The following is a 16,866-nucleotide window of genomic DNA, read 5'->3' as shown; positions in this document are numbered from 1 at the left end:
TAGTCATCGTGTCACAGTCATTTACATAATTTCAATCTCTTATAATAACGCTTCAGTAATATATTCAGGTCAATTACTAAACATGTCAATGTTAAAAGCAGAAAAGCAAATGGAACTGTTCCGTGGCAGGACGGGCTTTTAAAAAAATCAATGAATGAGAAACAACAATAAATACTTGATAACTTGTTTGGTGCTGAAAAAATTACCAATACTTATATGGAAACTGCACTACAAGATTGTTGAATGAGTTCATGGAATACCATCTAGTCCTCTACAATACAATTAAAAATTCGCCTTTTATATTATAGACTAGTGTTGGGAACAATCGACTGAAATCGACTATCGACTGTTCAATTGACTACTTTTTACTATCGACTATTTCAGTCGCTATTTTTGGTTCGACTGTTTTTACTAGTAACTGTTTTCAGTCGCTATTTTCAGTCCGACTGATTTTATTACTATTTACTATCGACAGTTTTAGTCGTTTACTTTTAGTTACTATTTTCGGTTCTACTAGTTCATTCAACTGATTTTTAACTTTATGGCCTTCCGTCCTAACCGCGACCTTGAAAGTAATGCGCCGAATTTATGTTTATATAGATTTATATGTAATATAAGTGGTTTTATGTTTTTTTTTGTGGTTTTCTTGTGAATAACTATATATTGTAAATTAATATAACAGCATTTTGGAACGCTAGTTTTCGAGGGCAAAAAAATTAAATTGTAAATGATAAATAATAAGATACTTTTGACTGGCATAATAGGTAATACTTTGGACTGGTATAATTTTTTTGGTAATACTTTTTTGATAAACATTCACGATTTTTGTCGAAGCCCCTTGATTGTCGAAACTTTTTTCCTACAATCTTGAAAACTAAAATTAGGTTACAAAAGCTTCAGAAATTGCATAGATTTGAAGAATTTTTTATAGTAGCAGTTCTTACATTTCTTTTAAGAATATTAACCGTAAAGAGGTGAATAAAGTATATTAAATATTTGTAATAAATACATTTTCTGATGGGAAACCTCTACTTTAATATTCAACAATTTATTTTGTTGGCTATTAAGAAGAACACCACAGTTTTTATTTGTTAACGAATGGACTATCTTAACAGAATCTGTTCAACTTTTAAAGCCCATTGCAATAATGACCACCGAATTATCTGGTGAAAGATATCCCAACAATGTCTTTATTTATATGGTCAATAAGAGGACTGCAACATTCCATCAAATCCAGGATCTTAACAAGTGAATGGGGAAAAAATGACAAAATTGTGTATCAGATGTCAACAATAAAAACTGGCAATTTTAGAAATGAATACGATATGCGGGAAATCCACATTTTTAGATCCTAGATTTAAAAAAGCAGGATTTGGTATTGCAAATAATGGTGAAGCGATACAAAAAGTTATTACAAAAGAGGTATCTTCCATTCTAACTTCAAAAAATACAAATATAGTTCCACAACTCGAAATTCAAGACAAAACTACTGACCAAGAATGTATTGGCATTTGGAGATATTTTGACAAAAAAAAAGGCTAGAATGAAAGAAATAATTACTCCAAGTACTGCAGCAACTTTACAGATTTAGCAGTATTTGGAAATTGCATTTATTGGGCGTTTATAAAACTCATTGGATTTTTGGCAAACCCATAAAATGAAACTACCTGAATTATATCAGTTACACGTAAAATATTCCTCTATACCCGCAACATCTGTCCCATGGGAACGAGTTTTTTCAAAATCTGGGCAAATAATTAAAGATCGAGGAAATCGCCTCACGGGAGAAAAGTTGAACATGATAATACTCACAGTAATTTAAAAATATTTCCGTTCAAAAACAAATAAAACTTTTATTTAAAAAGGGCCTGGTAGTTACTGTACGGGCATTTTTAGGTTCATCATGGATTATATTTTTCAATCATTAGATATGTGTTTACATTTTATTTAGTAGTTATGGTTATTGAAAATCTTTAGTTTTTAGGTTTTATTTAAGTTGTATTGTACTATTTATATTTATTATGCTATGTTATTTAAAAATAGCAATTAATATATTAAAACAGGATAAAACATTTGTGGTGTTATTATTCCATTCCTTTTTGCACATCCACAGAACATGCATTATAAACGTAATCCTACTTCCTTTAAAATTATATTATTTATTACATGATAATAGAAATATTTTTTTTCCTTTTGTTTTTTAAAGTTATCACGTGAATGAATATATATATATATATATATATATATATATATATATATATATATACATCTCTGTCACGCTTATACTACCATTGAAGAATATAAAGACACTTAAAATTAACTGCTCCAAGCACTTATCTGCGTCCTTTCCTATCTCACATTTTATACTGACAAGAATTCGTACATCTTTATCTGACATCACGAATGGAAAAAAACAGTCGAACCGTGCATTTGACTGAAAATAGTAATTACTATTTTCAATAGTAATTACTATTTCACAACAAAGCTTCAAATAAAAAAAAATTAATACTAATTTATAGGTCCATAATAGCGTTGAGAACTATCGACTGAAAATAGTCGAAACAGTCGATAGTCCCAAAACAGTCAAAACAGTCGATAGTCAAAAAAATAGCGACTGAAAATAGCGTTTAAAAATGATGTGCAATATTTCCTTATTATGGGTGAAACTCGCCTCTACTATCATAATTCCAAATCAGAAAAAGAGACTAAGAAGTGTTGTAAACCATCTTGTTTACGTGGTTAAAAGTACCGACTTTAGCTCAAAATAAGACCATGGAGATGAAGATGTTATAGAAGAAGCATAAGTTTTTTTAAGATACAAAAATAATGTTCAACACGAAGCTTCAGTTATTTACTTTTTGGTAAAACTTTATTAAACTATTACTTTTGGATAATAATTGGCGATATCTACTAGTCAAAATGCTAAGTACCAATATAACAGTTAAATTGAAAAGTCCCCAGCCTGACACATAGATGGTGCTACTAGAATTAAATCCATATGTTTTTTAGTTAGCCCTAACCCTCAAAAGACGTGTGTATAAATTTGACAGCTGTGGATTATAACATTTTGAGTGAAGCAACTTTTGCTATTGTGAAAAAAATGGATAAAAAGGAATTTCGCGGGTTGATAAAATATTGCTTTTTGAAGGGAAAAAATACAGCTGAAGCAAAAGCTTGGCTTGATGCCGAGCTTCCGGACACTCCCCAGGAAAATGAACCGTCAAGGATTGGTATACTAAGTTTAGATCTGGTGAAATGAGCACCGAAGACGGCGGAAAAAGCAGAAGAAGCGTAATAAACCCGAGTTTTTGCGTCGATATGTGACAATGAATGAAACATGGCTCCATCATTTCAGTCCGAAGTCCAATCAATAGTCATGCGAGTGGACTGCACACGATCAGGGCGCTCCAAAGCGTGGGAAAACGCAACAGTCGGATGGCAAGGTTATGGCGTCTGTATTTTGGGATGCTCATGGAATAATTTTCATTGACTACCTTCAAAAAGGCGTCATTGGACCGTTTGTAGGACGAAATCGCCGAAAAACCTTCATACCAATCCTTGCTGATATTTTCCCTCCAAAAAGCAATATTTTATCAACACGCCAAATTCCTTTTTATCCATTTTTTTTTCACAATAACAAAAGTTGCTTAATCCTCTCAAAATGCTATAATTCATAAACTAATGATCCGACAGCTGTCAAATTTATACACGCATCTTTTGAGGGTTAGGGCTAACAAAAAAAATATGAATTTAATTCTAGTAGCGCCATCTGTGTGTCAAGCAGGGGACTTTTCAATTGATCTATTATATCAATTTAAATAAAATCAATTACTGCACATAAATATGTCACTTATACTACAATCACAATCGAGGGCTGATTAACTACAAAATTAAGGTTAGCCTCCTACATATATTACACATTTTTGATCAGAATACATGATAGATTACAGATTTAGTTATTTCTGGCTTTTGCCCGTTATCACAAACCTAAAAATGCATTCGATTTTAACGAACGAAGAAGTAATATTAATCGTGCTGTTAAATCGTTAATGAAGTCGTAAAATTGTCTTAATTTCGCGTCAAAGCAAAAAATGTACTCTAAGTTTGTGATTGTCAATAATTACGATTGTCTACAGAGAACAATGTAAAAACTGACAAGAAACAATCATTCCAGTCGTGGCAGTATCCAAATTGGGTGAAATTTACCACTTTTTAAGTTGTTTACTGCCTAATCGATAGGCTTAATACCTAGGACCGTGGTTCGAAGCCCATGTTTAGCGTATATGCTATAGCGTAGCTGGTAAAAAAGAGACTCAAAAATTACGACAACAACAACTATAATAATGGTTTAAATCAATAGTTTTTCGTGACACTGTGTATCTGAAAAACAAAACAATGGTACTAATTTCGTGGAAATAATTCTCGAATTTGCTTTACGTCATAGCTATTTACATAATTTCATTCTATCAAAGCAGCGCTTCATTACGGTCCTCCTGTCGACTACTAAAAACTTTAATGTTAAAAACTGAACGAACTGTTTTACGTGACGGCGAATAGAACATGGTGAAATTCAATGGAATATTCGGAAACAACGCATTCAATTGTAATAAATAAATATTTCATGAACTGTTTAATTCTTATAAAACTTGCAAAAATGTACGTTCAACCTGTACTATATAAATAAAAGAATCGCAGAGTTATGTTTGGTAGTTTAAGAGTATGAGCATAAAAAATACGTAAAAGTATTGTATGAACAGTGAAAAGATCAAGATCCTGCACCAAAAATGTATAAAAAACATAATGTCAAATTACCTTTTTTATATTACATTGATTAAAAATAGAAAAGGTCAAGAACTGTGAGTTGAAAGTTCTTTGCAAACACTTTAATTGCACCTATAAGTTCAATGCTGGATAATGTACCAAATTTTAAGAAAAAAAAAACTTACAACTGCTCGAAAAATTTACCAGATAACTACAAATAAAATAATTATAAATATGTGAAATAGTCACGACCATATTGAAGCAAATAAAAAACAATTGAGACCGTTATAATCAAATTATTTAATTTTCAAGTTCAAACTAAATACAGTTGCTTTGTTTTAGCAGTTTGCTAGTTTAATAGTATGAGTATAAAAAATATGTAAAAGTATTGTATGAATGGTGAAAAGATCAAGATTGGTAGTTTAAGAGTATGAGTATGAAAAATACGTAAAAGTATTGTATGAACAGTGAAAAGATCAAGATCCTGCACCAAAAATGTAAAAAAAAAACATAATGTCAAAATACTTTTTTTATATTACATTGATTAAAAATAGAAAAGGTCAAGAACTGTGAGTTGAAAGTTCTTTGCAAACACTTTAATTGCACCTATAAGTCCAATGCTGGATAATGTACCAAATTTTAAGAAAAAAAAACTTACAACTGCTCGAAAAATTTACCAGATAACTACAAATAAAATAATTATAAATATGTGAAATAGTCACGACCATATTGAAGCAAATAAAAAACAATTGAGACCGTTATAATCAAATTATTTAATTTTCAAGTTCAAACTAAATACAGTTGCTTTGTTTTAGCAGTTTGGTAGTTTAAGAGTATGAGTATAAAAAATACGTAAAAGTATTGTATGAATGGTGAAAAGATCAAGATTGGTAGTTTAAGAGTATGAGTATAAAAAATACGTAAAAGTATTGTATGAACAGTGAAAAGATCAAGATCCTGCATCAAAAATGTAAAAAAAACATAATGTCAAAATACCTTTTTATATTACATTGATTAAAAATAGAAAAGGTCAAGAACTGTGAGTTGAAAGTTCTTTGCAAACTTTAATTACACCTATATGTTCAATGCTGGATAATGTACCAAATTTTAAGAAAAAAAAACTTACAACTGCTCGAAAAATTTACCAGATAATCTACAAATAAAATAATTATAAATACGTGGAATAGTCACGACCATATTGAAGCAAATAAAAAACGATTGAGAACGTTATAATCAAATTATTTAATTTTCAAGTTCAAACTAAATACAGTAGCTTTGTTTTAGCAGTTTGGTAGTTTAAGAGTATGAGTATAAAAAATACGTAAAAGTATTGTATGAACAGTGAAAAGATCAAGATTCTGCATCAAAAATGTAAAAAAAAAACATAATGTCAAAATACCTTTTTATATTACATTGATTAAAAATAGAAAAGGTCAAGAACTGTGAGTTGAAAGTTCTTTGCAAACACTCTAATTGCACCTATAAGTTCAATGCTGGATAATGTACCAAATTTTAAGAAAAAAAAACTTACAACTGCTCGAAAAATTTACCAGATAATCTACAAATAAAATAATTATAAATACGTGAAATAGTCACGACCATATTGAAGCAAATAAAAAACAATTGAGAACGTTAGAATCAAGTTATTTAATTATAAAGTTCAAACTAAATACAGTTGCTTTGTAACCATTTTGAATTGATAACTAAACTAATTAAATGTGTTTTTAATATCTATAGGCCTTTTTAACGTATAGATGATATAGTCTATTTAAAGTTTTTTGGTGGTGGCAAAAACATTGCAACTTTGACCATAATTTTTGTTTGGTTCAGTAGCAAAACAAACTGCTACCTACTATACAATAGTAGTGGTATGATATTATGGTATGGTATGCATTTTGATTTCAAAAAGTGTTTGGCAGCAATCTGCTAGTCATCATAAGAAATTCATGATTGACGATGTCAAGATATTCATTTTCAGTAATCGATAAGACAAGTGAATATATGTTGCCTGGCCAGAATGCTTTATAATATTCTTTGGTCTATGTTAATTTTGAGTTTTGCTTGCAATTCTTATCTGCCGATGATGTTTTACTATGTTTTGGGTATGCTGTCATTACCATTGATACTGTCGCTCAAATAACGTTAAACAATTCAGCTGTTGTTATCACAGGTGCGCTTCCATTAATCAGCAACGATTGTTAACCGTAGCAGAATAAAGTGTATAATAAACTGAAATATAACCTACAAGCTTTTGCTTATAAACTGAACAATCTATACGCCTTCCATTCTTTGCAAGGAAGCATATAAGAATATGCACTGGACTCACTGTCAATTATCCGTACCCTCTATCTGAATGGGATCAGGACGAGCTTACTGTGGGTCCCTTCTCACGTTGATATACCGGGAAATGAACGCGCGGATAGTGCGGCTAAATCGGCAGCCTCATCACCCCTCTCCATTACGTATGTTTATGTCCATACCAACCATAAGGTTGGTATAACCATACCATGGTATAACTATACGTATCTTGTTTCACAAATAGCGAGGTACGACGTCATTAAGCCCAGGAGGCTAACCACAACAGACTCTCGTTCCTGCTCTTGGTCACCATGCCGTAGATTTGAATTAACTAAGATTGGGCCACTGTCGTTTCTCGCACGGTCACTTGATGACTTCGAGCCCGCCTACTCACTATGACTTTTGTCACCGTGCCCCTATTTCAGTCTACCACATATTGAATAACTATCCAAGACACACCCAGATTAGAACCAAGTATGGGCTACAAAACAGGAGAAAATACAGATAGACTCCTCGGATTTCTACGAGAGATCGATGTTCTCCATAGAATTTAGCCTATGTTAAGTTTAGAGTCACTGATCAAATAACTATTACCACTTCGGTATGGGTGCTGGTGTGTGCTGACTGGATAGAACCTCTACTTCGTTATGGTTGTGTTTGTAGTCCTGTATTTGTGTTCATTTTTAAATTGTATATAAACTATTTATTCCTTTAACCCCCTGTTTGTGTGATTAATTTTATTTATTCGCCAATTTATTATTTTATATATACACTTTATGTCCTTTAGATCAACACCGTACTTTTGTATAGTCGCGAAATGACGACGCCCATCAAAGCGAGAAAAAAGCAATATATACTATAACAGGTCAATGGAAAAGTGCCCGGCCTGATACATAGATGGTGCTACTAGAATTAAATACATATATATTTTAGTTTAATTTAGCTCAAGTTTAGACGTGGTGAAATAAGCATCGAAGATGGTGAACGCAGTGGACGCCCAAAAGAGGTTGTTACCGACGAAAACATTTAAAAAATCCACAAAATGATTTTGAATGGCGGTAAATTCAAAGTGAATGAAATAGCAGACACTCTAAAGATATCAACTGAACGTGTACATCATATCATTCACGAATATTTGTGTATGAGAAAGCTCTGTGCAAAGTGAGTGCCGCGCAAGCTCACTTTTGACCAAAAATAACGACAAGTTGATGATTCGGAGCAGTGTTTGAAGATGATCGAGCATAATAAACTTGAGTTTTGCGTCGATATGTAACAATGGATGAAACATGGCTCCATCATTTCACTCGGAAATCCAATCGGCAGTCATCCGAGTGAACTGCACACGATGAACCTGCTCCAAAGCGTGGGAAAATGCAACAGTCGGCTGGCAAGGTTATGGCGTCTGTATTTTGGGATGTGAATGGAATAATTTTTATTGACTACCTTGAAAAAGAAAGAACCATCAACAGTGACTATTACATCATTGGAGCGCTTGAAGGGCGAAATCGCCAAAAAACGGCCGCATTTGAAGAAAAAGAAAATGCTGCTTCGCCAAGACAATGCACCGTGTCAAAAATCCATGAACTGGGATTCGAATTGCTCTCTCATCCACCGTATTCTTCAGATTTGGCCCCCAGCGACTATTTCCTTTTCTCAGATCTCAAAAGAATGCTCGCTGGGAAGAAATTTTCGTCGAGTGAAGAGGTGATCGTCGAAACTGAGGCCTATTTTGAAGCAAAGGACAAATCGTACTACAAAAATGGTATCGAAAAGTTGGAGGGTCGCTATAATCAGAGTATCACCCTTGAAGGGAATTATGTTGAATAAAAAAACTAATTTTGCCAAAAAAATGTGTTTTACTCTGGTAGGCCGAGGAATTTTCAATTGACCTGTTATTGTACGATATTTATGTTATTTTCTCTATTCTCTGTATTAGACTGTGTTGGAATATATGAGATATTCCTTAAAATTAGAATTATATAATAGATAACCCAAAATTTCGATGATTAAAATTAATTGGGACGTTGTAAATGCACTAAAAGGTGTGGGCAAAATTGGGGGCTTGAAAAACACATTTTAGTGCCACTTGAAAATCAATTAAAAGTGTTGTGTTTATTATTTTATCGTAATGGATGGGCTTTACCACGATGCCCCTGATTCAATTCAAAGCACTAACGAACCCTACTCTTCGGTTATCAAATGAGTTATGTTCAGAAATCTAACAAGAAAGTGTTAACGCAGTTTTTCGGGGTGTAAAAGGAAAAAGTGATAGTAATGTATGTTTTAAATTATAAGCAATTTCTTTGTTAGCTCATATCTTTTTATTTGATTCGAATAAGGAAATTTCACTTAATTCTCAGTAGTTTTAATTTTAGAGGTGTTGCTAATTTTAATATTAACAAATTACTACTCTATTAATCTACGAGCTTTAAAATATGATCGAATAGAAGGCGTTTTTGAGTTTTAGACTAGGTTCTTTTATCATTAAATAATTAATATTGTTAAATGCAGAACTAAAACTACTTGATGCATATATTGTTGCTTTATATTTGTGTTCCTTACAGTGCATAGAAAATTAAAATTTTCTTTTCATTTTGTCCGATTTGGTGCTTACCTTTATTCAGGTGGTTTTTTTCACTTTACAAGACAAATATTAAGAAAAATTTTTACCATTTATTCAATTAAGGTCGGTAGACATCTACAACAACAGTGACATTTGGTTTTAGCAGCTCGTAACACATTAGACGTTACTAATTCCACCATATGTCGTAGTAAATCTATTTTTCATCACCAGTCGCAATACGTTACAGAAAAGTCTCTTTCTCTTTCTGGCAAGCAATGAGACCGCCACGCGGGCTATTTTTCCTTCCATTAGACCTATCCCATTACATGTACACGCCTGGATACTTGATTGATCAACGGCTAAACTGCTTTTTTAGAGTAACTGAGTCTCGAACTGGGTTTTCGTCCAATAATTCTTGCAATATATTAAAGTTAAAACTTTTTTTGATCCTCCAGGACATTATTTGTATAATTGATATCAAAAGCCCACTTCTTTTAAAACCTAAATCAAAAATTGAATCACTATAGGTTTATAAAGGTGTTTGATGAGCTTTGGTAGTATATTTGTTCAAATCAAACAATAAAAGTAGTGAATAGCGAAAGTTAAATTTGGAGCGTTCCATGAGCGTCTGTGTAGACAAACTCAACCACAGGGCTAAGCAATAAGGCAGGATTTCCCGCTGAAGTGTTTCAGAATATGTCCAAATTTGGATGACCCCATTACATCTGCCAGACTTTTGAAACATTCCAAAATAATTTATTATAACGATAATTGCTTCTTTTTAAATGCATCAATTTCGATTGGTTATTGGTTTGAACGACCCGTGATAACGTATACCAATCAGTTCACCCATCAGTTGAGATCATCAGAGCGCGAGCTGCAGACCATTAGTATTCGGCCTTATTATCGTTGTTGATGCATGACCAGATAAATTCGTTAGTTTTCTACGTTTTGAATTATCGAAAATATATTAATTGATCATCAATAGAGACCATAGAGAAATAGAGATTTAACTTTATAGGAAATATTAGGGAAATGTTTCGCGACGTCTTCCACTTGTAGATGTCGCTACTTTGAACTTATTACTTGTGTCAATCGGTATGTTATAAGCCACGGCGGGATCTAACTGGTTCACTTCGTTTCGATGGTGCGCTTATTGTTTATTTGTTTTGAACGGCATTTCCGGCGTGTCTAATGTAAATATATTAAATATTAGTATTTATAAGTCGGCAGTGCAATAAGTAAAGAGAATTCTCGATCTAGAAAGTGTTGTGTACCTGGACGCACGGATAGTACAGAAATGTAGAATCGTTTCCCTTCGAAGAAGTAGTTGGCTGCCTTTAAAAATGATTGATAATGTTAAAAATCCCAAACTCACCGGGTTAACTGGCAAAGACATTTATAATCGTTACAGCGTGTTTGGTTGTTGTAAGTTGAGGTACGTTTATTCATTTCAGTAATCATATAAAATATCAAATATTTATTTTTTAATTTTAGAAATGAATCCCTTTCCGAAAGAAGCTACATAAACGGCCATATACTTTTATTATTGGATAAATTATTTGATAGTTATTGAAACTTCACTAAAATAATAGCCCCTGAATGCAAACCTTTTAAGAGAGGATTAACCAAAGTTATATACACTAGGATTTTTTGTGCAAAGCGATTCAGGAATTAAATAGTGCTTAAATTTTATTACTCAAGTAAGAACAAATTTGTTAAAGCGAGTCAAAAATGTAATAAGCATCTTGAGGGGGTTCACCTCATTAAAGAAAAAAAATGTGTAATTATCTAAATAAATAATATGTTTGACAAATCATTTAAAGCATTCATAACTTAATTTTTTTCATCTCACTTGCCTTTAGGAGATTGCGAAGAGGATTAATTCCATACTAACGGGGGATGTATTACCAGGAGTTGAGAAATTGCAACTTCACTTTATACCTTCAATTGCAGATGTTCCTATATGAACAAACGAGGCAAGGCAATGTTACATGCCCCAGAAAATTGTTTTATTCTACTGTCAGTGGTTCTTTGAGCTATCTTTTTATCTTATCTCACGATATTGCCACGTCGATAATATAACATATATATTGTGCCAAACATCTTTATAAAAATGTAAATTTAAAACCTTTTTATTGTACACTTTTTAATGATCTTTCAGATAAAATGTTAAAAATAATATGCACCATATACTTTTGAATAAAACAGATAAACAGAATTTTAACAGAGAAAGATTCAAAGTTTGTTTTCATTACAAGAAAACATAAAGCCAGAACTCTAATACATCCTATTAAATTGATGGCACTAAACAAACATGAAAAAGAGCGGAAACAGAAGAGATAATTTTAATTTATTCCAAAGTTCTGTGTTTATGAAACTATTTATATTTCATAGATATATTTATTTTCATACTATATTTATATTTTACACATAACTTGAAGTTTTACAGATTATATTTATTTTATTCATTGAATTTTATTTAACAAATTTATTTCAGAAATTCTTTTTCTTCTCTAAAGAGATATATTTTTATGATTCAATCAACTTTTCATATCTAAATAATCGTGGTTCAATTTGTATAAAACTTTAAGTTTGTTTGTTTTTAAATCATAGTCAATCTAATTTTAAAAAAATAATTAAACATACGGAAAATGTCATGTGATCAATTCTCCCTTCCAATTGACGAGAATCTTAATTGAGTAATATTTATTTCCACTTTTATATATTTATCGTAAGTTTCTCACAACACGTGACCTTCAGCAAGCCTTGTATTTTATATATTTCGGTATATTATGCGCTTTGTAAAGTGACAGTATACACAAAAAGTGATAAAACATAATCAGCGAAGAGAAATAATGAACGAAATAGTGATAGTTCATCACTATCAGATCGTTGAATAATATGGCCACAGAGTGTAACGTCTTCCTCCCTATTACTGCATATTGAATCAAATCAAATTGTCATGGGATCTGGTAAAGAATTACTACAGTAGATATGCAGGCCGAGAAAGATGTACAGGCAAAAATTGTTTGGATATGAGGAAATCGATACACTCTCTATAATAACGGTTTAGTTTGGTCTCGGTTTGGATGAACTCTCCATCAGACAAACAGAATAAGGTATTGAACTAATGTTCGATTGTAAATTAACAGCTTAATTATTAACCTGCATACTAGCTCAGAATGTGACAGTGGGTGAATGAAACTCTTTGGAAGTTGCATTATGATGCAATGCTGACAATACCAAGACAGAATGATAGCTGTAGAAAATCGTATTGGACAGTCTTAAAGATTTATTTGCATAGATATGTGTGTAATTGTTTAGTATGAAGAGAAACGGAATACTAACTGTTTTGCAGATATGACAAATACGATAGAGAGAATGCAGTAATTAAATCAAATTTTATCAAGAAAAATGTACACAGGCAGTAACAGAAGAGACTAAAGAGAAATATGGTGATGTCAGAATGATTTGATAAGAAAACAAAGCAACGAAGAAAACAAGAACTAAACATAAAAAGGTAAACATGTTCTTCAATGAAAATAAAATACATTACGCGGATGTACAATTGCTAATTAGGTCAATTAAGCCTCCAGGGGATACCATAGGTGGTTCAGAAAAGAGTTTAATGTAAATAAAAGAAAATAACCCTAACCTACAAACTATTGTGGCTGTTTAATTAACTTTAAGTCCTTCGATAATATAAACATAAGATGTACTGTAATGTTAAAATAAATTATATTTCATGACATTTTTGTTTCATTATCTTATTTATATTGGAATGTTATTATATACAAACTAAAATATATAAAACGTCAACGTTAAATGCGGCAACATTGCACCGTTTTAACGTCATAAATTAAGACGACGTGAGTTCACTGCTACTTTGGATAGAGTATATTGTGTATATGACAGGTGTTGATATTATTTAGTCGATCCTCTGTATGTACCAAACATTAATTTGAATAATACACACAATACTTCGGCATAAAATCAAAAAAATCATAATTTACAAGAGAAAACCATGAATATAAACTCACAATCTTCGCAAGTATATTATATGAGAAACTATCATGACCAATTTAAGTGAAAGGGAATAAGAGTACATATAAATGTATTACATAATATGAAACAGTGATGGATCAAACCGTGAAATTAACCAAAAAAAACGACTCACCTGTAATAGTCCCCGTTGGAGTTGGGTTTCGGAGACACCGATGGCCGATTTCCGTTGATATTCTTGTTGGTTTTACTGAAACAAAAACACCAACATCACTACGCACGTAAATATAGTTTAAATATAAAACAACATTCACTCTATCGAAAAACCACATGAACAGATTAAGTAGATAATCACAATAAAATGTGATGCAGTCTCTGCTAGGGATGCAGATAAATCTTTAAAATCAAGTTTTCCGGTATTTAGTTTTAAGGGTTTGAAAAATATCGATATTCTTTCCAGCTGTTGCAACAAAATCCATAAATTTGAAAAAATATATCGGTATTTTTCTCCACCGTCAACATCCCTACTCCCTGCCCCCACAACAACCCTCAGCATCCCCTAAAACACCAGTTACCTTTGCTTATCGTGTACGCTACACCCTCTAGTGTCCATATACCGCACCACTTTCGTATGCCCGTGTTCCAACACCTTCTGTGTCACCGGTGGATGTAAATGTTTGTTGTAATACATGTTCGTATGCGAAATGGCGTCTCTTAAACAGGAATGGTTTACCTCGAATCGTCCGTCATAACGTTATCAATCGAGTGCAGTTCGATGACCGCGCACTGAAAGGTCCTGCGATCAAATGGGCCCCGGCGGACAGTCAGATAAGTTACTTAACGCCGGCACTTGTCTAGTAAAAGTGAAAAAAGTCCCTATCGTTATCGAAAGCTGCACAAACGAGATCTATCACAATCACCTGCATTTCTTAAGGCTGAATTCACTTTCCCATTACGACTCGAGCAGTATTCATTCAATAAGCGAGAAGATATTAGTTTTGACGTACGATTTTTAAATTAAAACACACTAACCCAAAAAAACTAGTTGTGTAACCAGAATTTTAGTACATCTAACGACGCGGTAAAAGCATTAAAACGAATGCAAGATTGATTATAGCATCGATACCATTTCTCGACGCTGATATGTCGAAGGAAAAAACAACAACGAAGACCGATACAACCATTAAGTCTATATTAAGTTACCCAATCAAAGCGAAAGCGAGAATATATACTACACTTTAGGGATATCGATATTAAAAAAAAATATTCTAAACATTTAAAAAAAAATAGTGAAATAAACCTCTAAAATTAAGTACAAAATTTAAAAGTTTATTAAAGATATATATTTTTAAATATCGAAAAATATCGATATATCCCTATTATAGATACCATACCCAACTAACTGATTCAGCCTTAAGAACGCACGTTTCTGATCGCTTAAACTGTCGCCGATTTTTAATCGGAAAAACAGAAATATCACCGGTCACTAAATCTGGAGCGTGAGGCGTCGGCGGATGGACGGGAAAAAAGCGGCACCGGTCGCGGATTGGATGCAACGGAAACTGCAACAATTGCGATTGTTATGGGAGAGCGTGTCGCTGTCGAGAGAAAAAAAGTGAATCGAAGCGACACCCACTCGGCAGATGGACGCGTTTAATACTGAAAATGGCATTTGGTGAACGCTTTATAAGATCGGGTAATTAGTTCGGTTGTTTCGCGGCCGGGCGACGCGGTACCCTTTCGCAAACAAGCGCATTCACCATTTCTTAGATATACATATATAGATCCGAATACAATCGAACTCTAAATATATTAAAAAGAAAATATGAACAAATCCGACGAAATAAAAACAAAACGTATTATTTTTTTTTGTTCTTCACGACTACTAAATAAATAACGCGTATTATATATTGTAACTAATAATTAATCATTACCGAAATTTGATGTTTTAAATATTTCTATTTTAATTTAATATAAATATTCTTAATCCATATACTACGTTCACAAATAAATTCGTTTTGTGGCATTGTCATTTTATTAGGCAATTAATATCCCTAAACTTTTATGATGCTATTTTGAGTTATGTGAGAAAATTAGATGTACAAATAAAAAATGTTTTCTTTTTCCTTTCTTTCACAACAATGTATTGACTTCAAACTATTTAATCTGTTTATTCGATAAAGGATCATGATTATAGACCCAAGCTTTATACATAGTGATCAAAAGTATACAAACTCTCGCTTGAATATGCTTTTGTTTAAGTCTTAGCAAATATAATATACTAGTGATTATTAAATACTTTGAATAAAGGGCGTGTCATATGGCACATTTCTGAGTTACTTGAGGACAGTCAAACAGACGCTTTTTCAAGTTTTCTTAGTCGAAAAAGCGTGATTCCGAAAACAATAAGCTTGTACCTTTGAGTGACGATGACAGTGAAGAATGATAAGAGATTCTTCTACTCACTAACACGGAATAATTATCAAGAAAAATGTTTGGTAAAAGACCTCAATCCTCTAACAACGTGGAAGGTAGATAAACAAAAATATGGGATTATTTTTCTTATGACAAGGCAATATTTAGTCTGTAAGATATATTATTTATATATGTTATATAATATACGGACGGAGGAGTCTGTTCTCTAATAGGTAAGAACCCTCAGTGTTGCTTTGTATTGCCGTTGAACCAGTCGCCTCTTCCTTCCGTCAAAAATAAATAAATAAATATATGATAGTGAAGTTTATCAACGATTTTAATTTTTGTTTGAACACTTGCGCAGTGATGGAGATGATGGCGATGTATATGTGTTTGATGATAGCATCAGATGAATGTATATAGCTCTCAAAACGAAGCTTCTTGGTTCAACTTGATTAAACTTAAGGTACTGTAATCGCCCATTTCAATTTTCGCACACATATCAACAAAGAAATGATGAAATAGCTGGCGGAATCGGAGAATGTTATTATCTTGATTGGCATGGACCATCAATATGTAAGCGCAAAAAATTATCCCGCTTTTTTTTGTTAATTTCTACGCCCGAACAATAAAAACTGATGAACTCGGCCATAACAATTGTAACTTCACTGACAGATGGTACATGGTAGTTTCCTAAGTGCTCTCCATATGGGACTTTGTGTTAATATTTATTCCTCGTCATCCATAAAATATAGATCTGAATTTTGGATATTGATTCAAAATGACGATCATCCTCATTTTGAACGATTTTAGTTTCATATCAT

At 32.4% G+C, this 16,866-nt stretch overlaps 1 protein-coding gene across 1 annotated transcript in view; it reads right to left on the bottom strand.

The window, feature by feature from the left end:
• The window catches only part of LOC143203522 (WD repeat-containing protein 47), a 254,652-nt gene that overhangs the window by 188,586 nt on the left and 49,200 nt on the right, over positions 1-16,866 (bottom strand). Inside the window, exon 8 of the mRNA XM_076415703.1 lies at positions 13,803-13,877. Within this exon, the coding sequence (XP_076271818.1) occupies positions 13,803-13,877 (75 nt within the window). The remainder of the gene's footprint in view (positions 1-13,802; positions 13,878-16,866) is intronic.

Source organism: Rhynchophorus ferrugineus, unplaced genomic scaffold (assembly GCF_030347505.1).
Source record: "Rhynchophorus ferrugineus isolate W39M unplaced genomic scaffold, kcgeb_rfMv2 rfM10, whole genome shotgun sequence".
Classification (NCBI taxonomy): domain Eukaryota; kingdom Metazoa; phylum Arthropoda; class Insecta; order Coleoptera; family Curculionidae; genus Rhynchophorus; species Rhynchophorus ferrugineus.
The sequence above is the reverse complement of the archived record's forward strand: the minus strand, read 5'-3'. Positions and strand labels throughout refer to the sequence as shown.